This window comes from Marmota marmota, unplaced genomic scaffold, assembly GCF_001458135.2.
Source record: "Marmota marmota marmota unplaced genomic scaffold, marMar, whole genome shotgun sequence".
NCBI lineage: Eukaryota > Metazoa > Chordata > Mammalia > Rodentia > Sciuridae > Marmota > Marmota marmota.
In genome coordinates, this window is record NW_026000229.1 from 35,482,564 (window position 1) to 35,498,581 (window position 16,018).

The 16,018-nt window shown below is 35.7% G+C and overlaps 1 protein-coding gene across 7 annotated transcripts in view; it reads right to left on the reverse strand.

The window, feature by feature from the left end:
• The window catches only part of Tmem62 (transmembrane protein 62), a 45,615-nt gene that overhangs the window by 17,275 nt on the left and 12,322 nt on the right, over positions 1–16,018 (reverse strand). For 5 of the 7 annotated variants that reach the window (XM_048792987.1, XM_015480753.2, XM_048792988.1 and 2 more), the window contains 3 exons: positions 14,273–14,432; positions 5,796–5,909; positions 3,452–3,536 (listed from right to left, as the gene is read on the reverse strand). In XM_048792987.1, coding sequence (XP_048648944.1) covers positions 3,452–3,536; positions 5,796–5,909; positions 14,273–14,432 — 359 coding nt within the window. Of the gene's footprint in view, positions 1–3,451; positions 3,537–3,742; positions 4,412–5,795; positions 5,910–14,272; positions 14,433–16,018 lie in introns of those variants that run through there. The other 2 variants (XM_048792985.1, XM_048792984.1) reach the window with 2 other exon arrangements.

Below are 16,018 nucleotides of genomic sequence, written 5' to 3' on the forward strand. Positions count from 1 at the left end.
AAATAAATAAAATAAAGGTATTTTGTCCAACTAAAAAAAATTAATATTCAAAAAAAGAAATATGAATTTTAGTTTTCATCTTGGCCACAGCTCCTAAAACCCTTGTGATTTTTCAAATGGTAGCAGAAAAAAATAAAGCATCTTTTGTTATATTTGGCTTTTGTCTGTAGTTCTTGGACAAGCTCTGGAATGATAAATAAAAGGAGTGTCTTCTGTGATTAATAACAAGCCTATTTCAATCACACCTGAGTTCATGTTAATAAGGGAACTTTTAAAAAGCCCTTAAGGATGGGGGCTGGTTATAATGTGGGCCAACCATGTGATCACATCACCCCCATCCTTTCCCTCCAGAGAGGGGAGAGAGGTTGTAAGTTGAATTAATCACCAATAGCCAATGATTTAAACAATCATGCCTACATAATAAAACCTCCATAAAAACCCTAACTGAAGGAGTTCAGAGAGCTTCCCAGGTTGGTGAATACATGGAGGTGCTGGGAAAGTGGCATGTGTTTGGGGAGAGCATGGAAATTCACAACCAACCCTCATAACTTGCCTTGGCATCTCTTCCATTTGGCTCTTCCTGAGTTGTATTCTTCTCTCATAAGCCAATAATCTAGTAAGTAAAGGGTTTTCCTGAATTCTGGGAGGCTTTCTAGCAAACTTTTGGACCTGAGGAAGGAAGCCGTGGGAACCTCTAATTTATAACCAGTTGGTCAGAAGCACAGGTGACATCTGGACTTATGATTGGTATTGGGGATGGTGGGTGGTGAGGAGGGCAGTCTTCTAACATTAAGCTCGTAACCTATGGAGTCTGTGCTAACTTCTAGCAGTTAGTGTCAGAATTGTGTTGAACTGTATAAGGCCCATTCAGTGTCCACTGATATTGGAAAATTATATGGTTTAGAAAAATTCACACATTTAGTTTTAGAAATGTTGTATAATTATAGAGAGAAAAGCAAATTTCATGCCGAGTGTCATGGTGCACGCCTGTAATCCTAGTGGCTTGGGAGGTTGAGGCAGGAGGATTTTTAGTTCAAAGCCAGATTCAGCAAAAGTGAGATGCTAAGCAACTCAGAGAGACTCTGTTTCTAAATAAAATACAAAATAGCTGGGAATGTGGCTCAGTGATCAAGTGCCCCTGAGTTCAATCCTTGGTACCAAAACAAAAAAAAAAAAAAAGAAAGAAAGAAAAAAGAAAAGCAAGTTTCTTTTTTTCTTTCAGCATCATTAAACGATTATAAGNGGAAAGCAGTATGGAGATTTCTTGGAAATCTGGGAATGGAACCACCATTTGACCCAGCTATTCCTCTTCTTGGTCTATATCCAAAGGACCTAAAAACAGCATACTACAGGGACACAGCCACATAAATGTTTACAGCAGCACAATTCATAATAGCTAAACTGTGGAACCAACCTAGATGTCCTTCAGTGGATGAATGGATAAAAAAAATGTGGCATATATACACAATGGAATATTACTCAGCACTAAAAAAAGAACAAAATCATGGCATTTGCAGGTAAATGGATGGCGTTAGAGAAGATTATGCTAAGTTAAATTAGCTAATCCCCAAAAAAACAAATGCCGAATGTTTTCTCTGATATAAGGGTGGTGACTCAAAGAGGGTTAGGGAGGGACAGCATGGGAGGAAGATTATTTCTAGATAGGGAAGAGGGGTGGGAGGGAAAGGGAGGGGGAAGGGGAATAGCAAGGATGGGGGAATGTGATGGTCATCATTATACAAAATACATGTATGAAGATTTGAATTTGGTGTCAACATACCTTATATATAACAGAGATATGAAAAATTGTCATGTATATGTGTATTAAGAATTGTAATGCAAAAAAAAGAATATATGTATGATGGCATAATGTGGTGTTATCATACTTTATATACAGAGTTACAAAAAATTGTGCTGTATATGTGTAATAATGAGTGTAATGCATTCCACTATTGTCATATATTTAAAAAAATACCGATAAAAAGGTCATGACTACTTCTATTTCTCTATTTTTGATTTTATAATATAAAGTAGTATTTTTAAAACCTGTCTGCTTTTCAGAATAACCTGGGAAGTTCTTCAAAATAGAGATTCCCAGATCCCTCCCTCAGACATTTTAATTCAGTAGGCCTGAGATAGGGCCTAAGAATCTATTTCTTTGAAATGTCCTTAGGTGATTGTTATATACTGCCAGATTTGAGGATCACTGCAGTAAAGTACAAGGAATGAAAAGAAAAAGGTTTTCAAGCAAACCAAGAATGTAGGACTATTACTCTTTACCACTTACTAGCTATTAGCCTATGAAGGGTCATTAGATATAGAATCAAAGAGTAAGCAGTGAATAATGGAAAAAGTTGAAAACTGGTGCAAAAGGTTATATAGATGTACCTACATGATTATAACTCTCTAATGCTAATAGTCAATATTAGTGCTTTTACACAGAAATATTTATAAGTATTTGTTTTACTAGAAAAAGCATGAGTGGAAAATGTGTTATTTTTCTGTTTTAACATACCTATAGGGAGCTTCACTGTACTGAAAGATCATTGAAAGCACCACTATCCAAAATATCAGCCTAGATATATTGATGGGATACTATCTAGGAAGAAACAAGCAGCCAACAAAAAGCCTTTTGAGTGTTCCAAACCCACACCTATACAGGTTCAGAAAAACTTTTAGCAGCTATCTAAACAAATGATTATCAATTTCCCTTCACTATTCATTAACTTATTAACAGTTTTCTGCTAGTCAGTTCAGTTGGCAAATATAGTCAGAGAAGACAAACAGGGACAGACAGTTGTCCCTGGGGAAGGAAGCATCCCAGGAAAAGTCACCTCTTTTGCAACTGTTCTATAGCTTGCCCTGTGTATGTAATTCAAAATTATATATACATTATTTAAGTTCTGTCAAGCTTTGCTGGGTATCATGGCACATGCCTAAATCTTAGCAACTTGGGAGGCTGAGGCAAGAAGGATCCCAATTTTGAGGCCATCCTCAGCAACTTAGCAAGACCCTGTCTTAAAATAAAAAGGGCTCAGGATAGAGTTTAGTGGTATAGCCCCTGAGTTCAATCTGTAGTACAAAAGAAAAAAAAAGTTTTCTCAGGCTTTGTTTAGTGCCTTATCTTTGAATATCTGAAACATTATTTTCTATTTAAAAGCATTTCATATTTAAAAATTATATTAAATAGCTACTTATATTAATATTTGGTCATTCTGAGCCATATTGTATTTTACCTTCATTTTGACTGAACTTCATTTTACTGTTATAAAGCAGCAAAAATAATAATGATGCTCTTCAAGATAAGAGCATTATGGGGGAAAAGTAATGCTTTGAAGAATGCATCTCACCAACTCATGCAAAGACAATTTATATTGTTATATATCACTTCATAATTGGACATTATATGATATTTTAAGGTCTTCTAAGAATGAAAATAACCATAACTAACCTTTAAGATCTGGGTATTCTAGGTACCTAAAAGTAATGAGAATGAAGAGTTGGATCAGCACAATCAGCACAAAAAGGACCCGGGCCTGCAGAGAAAAAAGATGTTAGTGTGACTAGATACATGGGGATAGCTCCAGTGAACACTTTAAAACTGGCCTCATTAACAAAAATGGAAATGACATCTGTGATATTGTGATATAATAAGAAATATGAGGGCTGGGGTTGTGGCTCAGAGGTAGAGTGCTCGCCTGGCACGTGCAAGGCCCTGGGTTCAATCTTCAGCACCACATAAAAATAAATAAAATAAAGGTATTTTGTCCAACTAAAAAAAATTAATATTCAAAAAAAGAAATATGAATTTTAGTTTTCATCTTGGCCACAGCTCCTAAAACCCTTGTGATTTTTCAAATGGTAGCAGAAAAAAATAAAGCATCTTTTGTTATATTTGGCTTTTGTCTGTAGTTCTTGGACAAGCTCTGGAATGATAAATAAAAGGAGTGTCTTCTGTGATTAATAACAAGCCTATTTCAATCACACCTGAGTTCATGTTAATAAGGGAACTTTTAAAAAGCCCTTAAGGATGGGGGCTGGTTATAATGTGGGCCAACCATGTGATCACATCACCCCCATCCTTTCCCTCCAGAGAGGGGAGAGAGGTTGTAAGTTGAATTAATCACCAATAGCCAATGATTTAAACAATCATGCCTACATAATAAAACCTCCATAAAAACCCTAACTGAAGGAGTTCAGAGAGCTTCCCAGGTTGGTGAATACATGGAGGTGCTGGGAAAGTGGCATGTGTTTGGGGAGAGCATGGAAATTCACAACCAACCCTCATAACTTGCCTTGGCATCTCTTCCATTTGGCTCTTCCTGAGTTGTATTCTTCTCTCATAAGCCAATAATCTAGTAAGTAAAGGGTTTTCCTGAATTCTGGGAGGCTTTCTAGCAAACTTTTGGACCTGAGGAAGGAAGCCGTGGGAACCTCTAATTTATAACCAGTTGGTCAGAAGCACAGGTGACATCTGGACTTATGATTGGTATTGGGGATGGTGGGTGGTGAGGAGGGCAGTCTTCTAACATTAAGCTCGTAACCTATGGAGTCTGTGCTAACTTCTAGCAGTTAGTGTCAGAATTGTGTTGAACTGTATAAGGCCCATTCAGTGTCCACTGATATTGGAAAATTATATGGTTTAGAAAAATTCACACATTTAGTTTTAGAAATGTTGTATAATTATAGAGAGAAAAGCAAATTTCATGCCGAGTGTCATGGTGCACGCCTGTAATCCTAGTGGCTTGGGAGGTTGAGGCAGGAGGATTTTTAGTTCAAAGCCAGATTCAGCAAAAGTGAGATGCTAAGCAACTCAGAGAGACTCTGTTTCTAAATAAAATACAAAANGAAATAGTCAAAACAAATTCCTCAATGGGAAAAAATCAGATAGCAAAAAAGAACAAATGTATACTAGAGGGGCTGGGGATATAGCTCAATGATAAAAGCCTTGCCTAGCCTGCACAAGGCCCTAGGTTTAATCACCAGTACCACCAAAGGAAAAAAAATCACATTTTACTTTAAAGACTCATATACAAGCATATAACAATACAATGGTTATAATGAACAGTGGGATGAAAATGATGTAGAGTTGATCCTTCTTTTTTTCTTAATTTTCCAATTTTCCACGTTATTTTTTCTTTTAAAGGAACTTCACAATTTTTTTTTGAGAGAGAGAGATTTTTTTTAACGTTTATTATTTATTTTATTTTTTAGTTCTCAGTGGACACAACATCTTTATTTTATTTTTTGTGCTGCTGAGGATCGAACCCAGCGCCCTGCGCATGCCAGGCGAGCGTGCTACTGCTTGAGCCACATCCCCAGCCCTCCACATATTTTTTTTAAAAAAGAAATATTCTTTTAAAAGCCTTAATTCTGGATTGGGTGTGTGGCTCAGTGGTAGAGTGTTTGCCTAACATAAACGAGGCCCTAGGTTCAATTCCCAGCATGGTACAAACAAATAATTAAAATCAAAATAATACACAAAAATTATTATCATTAGTAGTATTAGTAGTAGTGAATAATTAAACTTAAAAGCTTTAATTCAGATTAGCACCTATAATTTCCTTAGTCATCCTGGTTGTATGGCATTGATTAGAACTAGGTACTAAATTACTTGTTCATGTCTCTACTTCTTTTGATTCAAATCAACTTAAAATCATTTTATTCTTCTAGACAAATAACTAAACTTTAATTTTACGAGGCTCTACTTTCTTTATACATGATTATATTATTTACAACTTTGAGTTTACCAAATCCAATAAAAATACATGTAACATTTAATTGAATTCACTTACCACCATGCAGTGGTCAGTAAGGAGAATAAATGATGCCAGGGGATTAAATGTGAGATGAATATTCTCTTGAACAGAAAATATGTGGTGAACACTCGTACTTCTTCCAGCAGAATCCTAGTTATAAGCACAGCAGAGAAGTGACTTCATACATATATATATATAATGTTCTAAATTGTGCACATAACTGACAAGAGAGTTTGCAATAACTTTTATCAGTTATCTTGTTGAATAGCTACCTTTTTTATCACTTACTTTTGATTCTCCGTATAAGTGCTTTTGACAGCATTTTATTTTATTTATTTATTTATTTTTAGAGAGAGAGAGAATTTTTTAATCTTTATTTCTTAGTTTTCGGCGGACACATCTTTGTTTGTATGTGGTGCTGAGGATCGAACCTGGGCCACACGCATGCCAGGCAAGCGCACTACCGCTTGAGCCACATCCCCAGCCCCTTGACAGAATTTTAGATCCTTTTTTTTTAGAGAGAGAGAGAAAGAGAGAGAGAATTTTTTTAATATTTATTTTTCAGTTTTCAGCGGACACAAGATCTTTGTTTGCATGTGGTGCTGAGGATCGAACCCGGGCCACACGCATGCCAGGCGAGCGCGCTACCTCTTGAGCCACATCCCCAGCCCTGTACTTTTATTTTTAAAGAAATCTTTTTCCCTCTGTTCACCGAAAAGGCCCAGTAGTAATAATAAACCTATAAAAGCAATGAGCTAGCAGAACTAGTATAGACTCTTAAAAAAGCATTTTTCACTAAAAGGAAGCAGTGTTTCTTAGAAAAATGGCTGATTCCAGGTTTTGAGTAAGAAATGCAGAAGAACTTAGAATATCTTGTTATACCAGAAACTAAAAAAAACTAATTAAGAATACTAGGATTGTGTCAAAGAACTTAGAGGTCAACATGAAGAAGCTCCCACTAGCCAAACATGGACCAATTTGAGTATCAAAAGAATAAATGCAATGGATTGAAACATCAAATAGGGGCTGGGGTTGTGGCTCAGTGGTAGCGCACTTGCCTAGCATGCGTGAGGCACTCGGTTCGATTCTCAGCACCACATACAAATAAATAAAATAAAGGTCCATCAACAACTCAAAAATATTAAAAAAAAAGAAACATCAAATAAATAAACATATATAAATAAATATCTAAATATGTATACATTTTAGGCTCAGAATTCATAATGATACAAAAAGTAAATGATTCCCCTTAGTGACCTTTGGCAGATGCTAAAGAATTAACTCATTATTCTGAAAAATGGTTTAGAAAAGTGGGGTATGGGAAAGAATCAAGAATTTATCCTGCATTTTTCTTATGAACTCCATATCTAGGAACTAAATAGATGAGGGGATTTTTTTCCTTTGTAAGACTATTCTGATTAATACTTCTATCATACAGAGAAAGATTTGAATATCACCATTTTATAGCTAAAGAAAAAAATGAAACTTGGCAAAAGTCATTGATGGCTGCTAAAACCCCTTAGATGAAAAATTGATGGAGATTTTTACGAGGCTCTACTATATATATATTTGTTAGCAGTGTGTTAGAGGTGGCTTCACTGGCTTACGAGGGCCAACTGTTAAATTTTTAGGAAATTTTATGGGCTACTTAGCATTATGTTGGTATCTAAAACTAATCATGGTAGGAATATTTATACTATGAAAATTGGCACCCCCATAACCTATCTCAAGTTGGTTGTTAAATATTTGCCAGCACACTATTAGATAAGGGTACAAACACTAGAATGTACTGATCAATGTCAGTGTTACAAAAAGAGACAACCAAGTATTATAGGCATCCTGATAAAAGCACAAAACATCTATTGAAGTAGTCTTGTCAAAAAACAAGACTCATATCTTATCACACTTCTAAATCTACCTACTAGTTATAGAAACTGTTGGGGTAGGCAAAAGAATATGTTAAATGATACCAAAAGGATACAAACAGCAAAAATTCTGAAGAAACTTTATAGGACCAAAGATCCAGATTCCAAAGCAAACACATTGTAAAGGAAAAAAAAAAGGGGGGGGGGCATAGGGAGAAACCTACAGAGTAAAAGAGATGGCAGAAACAACTCAGTTTTCAGTGTATGACCCTTGTCTAGATTCTCAGTTGAACCAAACGAATGGATGTATGTGTAACAAATTGGAGAAAACAGAATACTATTAACTTTTTCAGGGGTGATACAGTATCATGGTTGTGTTTTTAAACAGTCTTTATCTTTTAGTAATTTATACTGGACATATTTATACATGAAATACCATGGTGCAGGGAGGGGAGAAGTAGATAAGAGTATAGGTGAACAAGATCAATAATGAGCTGATAATTGTTGAGATGTGCTGATAGAGTCACAGAGTTCATTAGAGTATTATTTTTTTTTAATTTGTTCTTTTTAGATATACATTATAGTAGAGAGTACTTTGACATATTATGCATACATGAAGCATAACTTATTCTAATTAGGATCCCATTCTTGTGGTTGAACATGATGTGGAATTACACTGGTTGTGTATTCATATACAAATGTAGTAAAGTTATATCTGATTAATTCTACTCTTTCTTATTCTCCTCCCGCTCCCTTCCCTTCTTTCCCCTTTGCTTAATCCAACAGATTTCTATCTGCCCCTCCTCAACTTCCCTTGTTGTGGATTAGCATCTACATATCAGAGAGAACATTCGGTCTTTGTTTTTTTGGGGATTGGCTTATTTCACTTAGCATGATATTCTCCAGTTCCATCCATTGACTGGCAAATGCCATAATTTCATTCTTCTTCAAGATAGAGTAATATTCCATTGTGTGTACATTGATGTGGCTGCATCACTGTAGTATGCTGATTTAAACTTCTTTGGATATATATATATATATATATACACATATGGAGTGGCATAAATGGGTCAAATGGTAGTTCCATTCCTAGTATTTGTTTACTTATTTGTTCTTTTTAGGTATACATGGCAGTAGAGTGTATTTTTATATATTACACATATATGGAATATAAACTATTCTAATTATGATCCCATTTTTGCAGTTGTATGTGATGTGGAGTTTTGCTGGTCATGTATTCATATAAGAACATAGAAAAGTTATGTCTGATTCATTCTACTGTCTTTCCTGTTCCTCTCCCTGATCCCTTCTCTTCAATGCCCTTTGTCTAATCCAATGAATTTATATTCTCCCTGCCCTCCCCACTCCCAACTTCTTGTGTGTTAGTATCCACCTATCAGACCATTTCTAGTTTTCTGAGGAATCTCCCTACTGCTTTCCAGAGTGGTTGCATCAATTTGCAGTCCCACCAGCAATGTATAAGTGTGCCCTTTTCCCCACATCCTCACCAACATTTATTGTTGCTTGTATTCTTGATTGTTGCCATTCTGAGTGGAATGAGATGAAATCTCAGTGTAGTTTTAATTTGCTTTTCTCTAATTGCTAGAGATGTTGAACATTTCTTCATATATTTGTTGACCATTGGTATTACTTATTCTGTGAAGTGTCTGTTCAGTTCCTTTGCCCATTTATTGATTGGGTTATTTGTTTATTTGGTGTTAAGTTTATTGAGTTCTCTATATATCCTGGAGATTAATGCTCTATCTGAGCTGCAGGTGGCAAAGATTTTTCTCCTATTCTGTAGGCTCTCTCTTTACACTCTGGATTATTTCCTTTGCCGTGAAGAAGCTTTTTAGTTTGACACAGTCCCATTTATTGATTCTTGCTTTTACTTCTTGTGCTTTCGGAGTCTTGTTGAGGAAATCAGTTCGTAAACCAACATGGTGGAGAGTAGGGCCTACATTTTCTTCTAGTAGGTGCAGGGTCTCTGGTCCAATGCCTAGGTCCTTGATCCACCTTGAGTTTTGTGTAAGGTGAGAGACAGTGGTTAAATTTCATTCTGCTACATTTGGATTTCCAGTTTTCCCAGCACCATTTGCTGAAGGGGCTATCTTTTCTCCAATGTATGTTTATAGTGCCTCTGTCTAGTATGAGATAACTGTATTTATAGGGGTTTATCTCTATGTCTTCTAGTCTGTTCCATTGGTCTTCATGTCTGTTTTGGTGCCAATGCCATGCTGTTCTTGCTACATAGCTCTTTAGTATGATTTAAGGTCTGGTATTGAGATGCCTCCTGCTTCGCTTTTCTTATTGAGGATTTCTTTGGCTAGTTTTTTCAAATGAATTTCATGACTGCTTTTTCTATTTCTATGAAAAACATCAGTGAGATTTTAATAGGAAGTGCATTAAATCTGTATAGCACTTTTGGTAGTATAGCTATTTAAAAAAAATATAGTTGTAGATGGACAGAATACTTTTATTTTGTGGTGCTAAGGATTGAACCCAGTGCCTCACATATGCTAGGCAGCACTCTACCACTGAGCTACAGCCTCAGCTCAGTATAGCTATTTTGACAATATTAATTCTGCCTATCCAAGAACATGGGAGATCTTTTCATCTTCTAAGGTCTTCAATGTCTTTCTTTAGTGTTCTGTAATTTTCATTATAGAGGTCTTTCATCTCTTTTGTTAGGCTGATTCCCAAGTATTTCATTTTTTGAGGCTATTGTGAATGGGATAGTTTTCCTAATTTCTCTTTCAGTGGATTCGTCATTGGTGTATAGGAATACAATTGATTTATGGGTGTTAATTTTATATTCCACTACTTTGCTGAATTCATTTATGAGTCATTAGAGTATTATTATATCTTTTATATATTTTAAAAACATTTTCTCATCTTAAAAACTTTAAAAAAACAAAAATGAACTTGTACTGGTGTTTATCAAATTTGTATTGCTCAAAATGAATATACCTTATGATAAATTCTTGTTTTAAAGCTGGGATTTTCTTTCATTTTGAGATATAGAGACTTCTATAATGAAATCTTTAAATTGGCAAAAGTAGGCACAACAATTTAAACTACTGGTTCTCAAACATGTGCACATCAGAATTACCTATAGAAAATTTGTTAAAGTAGATTTCTGATTGTTTCATGTTGTTTTTTCCATTGTTTCATGCTGTTTTTGTTTCTTTTCTCTTTAAATAGCATTAACATGTTGCCTAGGGTGGTCTCAAACTCCTGGTCTCAAGTGATCCTCCTGCCTCAGCCTCCCAAGTACCTGGGACTATAGATGCACTCCACAATGCCCAGCTTCCAGAGTTTCTGATTCAGTAAGTTTTGGATAGGACCTGACAATCTGCATTTCTATCATGTTTCCAGGTGATATTGATACTACTAATCTATGATTCACATTGAGAATTGATGTAAAGATCTAATTGCTACTAGGTTACCAGAAACCTATACATATTCAAAAAACATAGTGATATAGGTAAAATATTAGATAATAAGTTGATGTTTTTGCTCAATTTCAAATCAGATTTATCAATAGTGCACTATATTTATCAACAGTACATGAATTTTTCCATTAATAAATGGAAAGGAAGAAACCAAGTTTCCTACTTAATATTTAGTAGGTGATGATGATGATCTGCCTCAGCCTCTCGAGCAGCTGTAATTAAAGATGTAGACCACCATGCATGGCTTAATTAGATTTGTCTTGAGCCAGACATGGACTCTGTGTGTGTGAGCTATGAGCATTTGAGGGGAACTGGACTGATGTTGCAGCTCTGACTAGGCCATGTAATTATATGTCCTTTTTGCTCACTCTGCCTTTGATCCCACACAGCACCTAAGATGGGTGTGGTTTTCCAAGATGTCAGTCAATCCGCTGACTGCAAGACATTATCAAGCAACCCCCTGAAACCCAATCTCTTGCTGTATTTGGGTTGAACTTTCTCAAATGTCTTCCCCTCAATAAACAGGATGGTCTCAGGTATGCTCTCTCTTTTGTCTGCCACTCTTGCTTTCCTTGTGGGAGCTGGGGCAGAGGAGCCATCACTGAACCCCAAGAAAAAGGTACTTTCTGTGTCTGTGTGATTATTCAGTGCCAACCCAATTTAACTGGAGTGACCCTGACTAATTTAGTCATGTGTCACAGCAAGATTAAGTTTTTAAGGTTATACTTTAAGAAAACACATTAATGGTTACCTGGGAGATGAGGATAGAAGGAAGGCAGATAACAAAAGGGCACAAGAAAACTTTCAGGGAAATGTATCATATTGATTATAGTGATGGTTACAGGGATGTATATGTATGTCAAAACTCATGAAATTGTACACTTTAAACATGACATAATTTTCCTATGTACATATATAAATACACTACAGTGAGTCTCATCATCTCGTAAATCCACAAAAATGGAATCCTAGTTAAAATAAGATATATTCCATGCTTTTATAATTATATAAAAATGGATTCTATTGTTATGTATAAGCATGAAGTACAATAAAATTTAAAAAGTAGAATTTATTTTACATAAATTATACCTCAATAATGTTGTAAGAAATGTTAAAAATGTGCCAAGTACATGATTTCACTTTTTTTTTTTTTGTGGCACTGGTGATTTCACATTATTAAAAGGATTCAACTAGACAAACAGGTGTTTCAAGAAAATATGAATAATTGTTTTTCTTTATAAAACTACAGAAGCTGAACATCTTATTAAAAAAAAATAATAAGAGAATCTGAAGCAATCCAAGGATTTGGGAACTTTCCATTCCTATAGTGGGCAGTTTTCCTATAGTTATTCCTAGTTCTTCCCCATGACTTAACGATAGGCAATAATTTATTCTAGTTCATGTGTACCTTCAAGCCTCTTTAATCCAACTTCTTTTTTTTTTAAATAATGTGTAATCTTTTTTTTTTTAATATTTATTTATTTAGTTAGTTTTCGGCGGACACAACATCTTTGTTTGTATGTGGTGCTGAGGATCGAACCCGGGCCGCATGCATGCCAGGCGAGCGCGCTACCACTTGAGCCACATCCCCAGCCCAATCCAACTTCTAATATAAAATATAATAAGAGTTTATTCCCATCCGTCCCTCCTACTTCCTGCCTATTGGTTCTTCCTCCTATATAGAACACTTCAAAGATGGGTGGCAAAGCAAAGTGCCTTCCATTATGCAGACATACAAGTTTTCCCACCTATTATCGAAGAATAAAACTGCCCATTACATAGAATTATTATGAGGATGAAATAAAAAATCCTAAGTGTCTGGTATCTCCTTAGAAGGAGCTCAACAACAGTTCCTTATGTATGGACCTATTTCTGTGGGGGAAGTAAAAAAAGATAATAAAGTAATTACATGTATTTTTGAAGTATTATTTGGTGTTTCAAACTGAGACTTAACATTTGAAGACTAAATGGTTAAAAACTGTCAACAAATCATAAAACTGTAGAAATTAAGAATATGAATATTAAAAGAGAACAGCTTATCCCCTGAAGAGTTTGATGAAGCTGCCGCAGTCTGGCTGGGCACAATCAGGAGCCACTTGTCAAAAGAAACTAACTTTATTTTTAGAACCACACACGCCAAACAAAACAGCCTCTCAGGAAAAACCCTCAGAGCCTCAATTGCCACCACCGGCTTTCCACAAGCCTCTCTCTCCCCCACAAGCTTCTCTCCACCTCCCACAATCCTCCTGCTCTTGAGGCCCATTGGCTGGGTCTTGTGGGCGGAGCCTGAAGAGTTTGATGAAGCTATTCTATTTTGGTAACGATTATCACTTTCTATTCTGGTAGATGCTAATGAATTAAGTGTCCCAAATTGAACCAGAATAAGGACAGGCATACTGTTACTGCTTATGCTGACAATGCACATTCCCCAAACAAAAAAGTTACTTTGCAGCATTGAAAATTCTGTGTCCTGGCAAGAGAAATATGGTTTTTGACCTATTCTTTTATCTTGAAATATATCAGGGAATTTACCCCCATTATTTAAAAGCAAAACAAAACAAAAACCCTCTGGCCAAAGTTGGAAGAAAATAAGAGAATGATTCCCCAGGGTTAAAAAAGGGGGGACTGCAGCCAATAAATACATATTCCTCTCATCCTGTAATTCTATCTAATAGAATTACTTCTAAGTGCCTATTTTCAAATATACTAAACAAAGTATATTTTTTAGAGAGAGAGAGAGAGAGAGAGAGAGAGAGAATTTTTTTAATATTTATTTATTTTTTTAGTTTTCAGTGGACACAACATCTTTATTTTATTTTTATGTGGTGCTAAGGATCAAACCCAGCACCCCATGTATGCCAGGCCAGCGTGCTACTGCTTCAGCCACATCCCCAGTCCCAACAAAGTATATATATGTATATTTTTCAGTTTTCGGTGGACACAACATCTTTATTTTTATGTGGTGCTGAGAATCCAACCCAGCACCCCGTGCATACCAGGCGAGCGCGTTACCGCTTGAGCCACATCCCCAGCCCGCAACAAAGTATATTTTTAAAAAGTGTTTTTTTTTTTTTTAAAACTGTTTATCAAACTGAGCTTTTGTACCAATTGACTAAAAACAAATCCACAATCAAGAGTTTACTCTGGCAAGAGCCTAATCATTTACATAGCAAATTGAAAATCACTAACTTACCTGGACAATTGCTTCTATGTTATGTGTTCCATTACTGTAGTTTCTGGGGTTCCACTTCAGTATAAAAATAGGACCAGACAAATGAATAGCCTGTCCTAAATTAACTCCATCAATCTTAATGGTGACAGAAGTAATAGAGGATAAGGAAAAGGCCAAGACTCTAAAATGAGAGCACATATAAAAGGCATGTTTTCAGGTAGTTGTCATTATTTTTATAAAGGAGAATAACACTATTGCAACCAGACATTATATAAGTATAGGCAGAAGCATCACGTTGCACAACTGTAGGGGCCACTCATGATCTTGGTTTCTTTCTTGGAGATTTTTGAAGTTGTACAATTCAGCAAACCTACAGTGGTGAGAAATTAAGAACTATTCTTTTACTTCTTAGAAAGGAAAATCTTTGACAAATCTAGCTAGGATAGATTCAAAATTCTTTCTGAATAAACTCCTAAAGTTCTGATTTTTTTCTCTTAGGAAGAAAATATAGAGTAGGGATCTCAATTTGTCAATCTAATGTCAAGCCTTCATCTACTCATTTGGTTCCCAATGTATTTACCTGGAAGAAGCAAGGTCACAGTCAGGGCTGGCTACCACACTCTATCAAAAACTGTGACTGACAGGTATGATGATTACACACCTGTAATCCATCTACTCGGGAAGCTGTGGCAAAAGGAATGCAAGTTTAAGGCCAGTCTGAGGCAGGAGTATTGCAAGTTTAAGGTCAATCTGAGCAACTTACTTGAGACCCTAACTCAAAGTTTTTTAAAAAGGTGAGGCTGGGGTTGTAGCTTTGTGGTAAAATGCTCTGCATAGACATGGCTGTGAGTTCTATCTCCAGCACCAAAAAAAAAAAAAAAAAAGAATACATATATTCCAATTTCACAAAAATGTAAACAGCTTGGTACCATTTATATCAGATTAACTACTAAATGTTTTTTTAAAATATAGTATCCAATAATGATAAGAAGGTTGTGAATTTGGCACTCATATTGTTTGATAACATTATAAATTTGTATATTTTTTTAAGAGAGAGAGCGAATTTTAATATTTTTTTTTCCAGCGGACACAACATCTTTGTTTGTATGTGGTGCTGAGGATCGAACCGGGGCCGCACGCATGCCAGGCGAGCATGCTACCACCTGAGCCACATCCCCAGCCCCATAAATTTGTATATGTTTTTAAAAGTGAAGTAACTGGTTACTTGGTACATTGCTGGTGGAAATTTAAAATAGTGTAGCTGCCATGAAAAACAGTATGGTAGCTCCTTAAAAAATTAAAAATAGGGGGCTGGGGCTGCGGCTCAGCAGTAGAGCACTTGCCTAGCACGTATGAGGCCCTGGGTTCAAGTCTCAGCACCACATAAAAATAAATAAATAAAATAAAGGTATTGTGTCCAATTACAACTAAAAATATAAATATTTTAAAAATTAAACACAGAATTACCATATGGTTCAGCAATTCCACTTCTGGGTATATATACAAAAGAAGTGAAAGTAGAGATTTGAACAGATATTTATACACTCATGTTCACAGAAGCAATATTCAGTATCATCAAAAAATGATATTAACAGATGAAATATACAAAATGTGGTATATACATACAGTAGAATATTATTAAGTCTTAAAAAATGAAAGAGAGTATTACAAATGCTACAAAATGTATGAATTTTAGGGACATTATTAACTGAAATAAGCCAAAGATGAGGTACATAGAGTAGTCAGATTCACAGGGGTAGTGAGTAG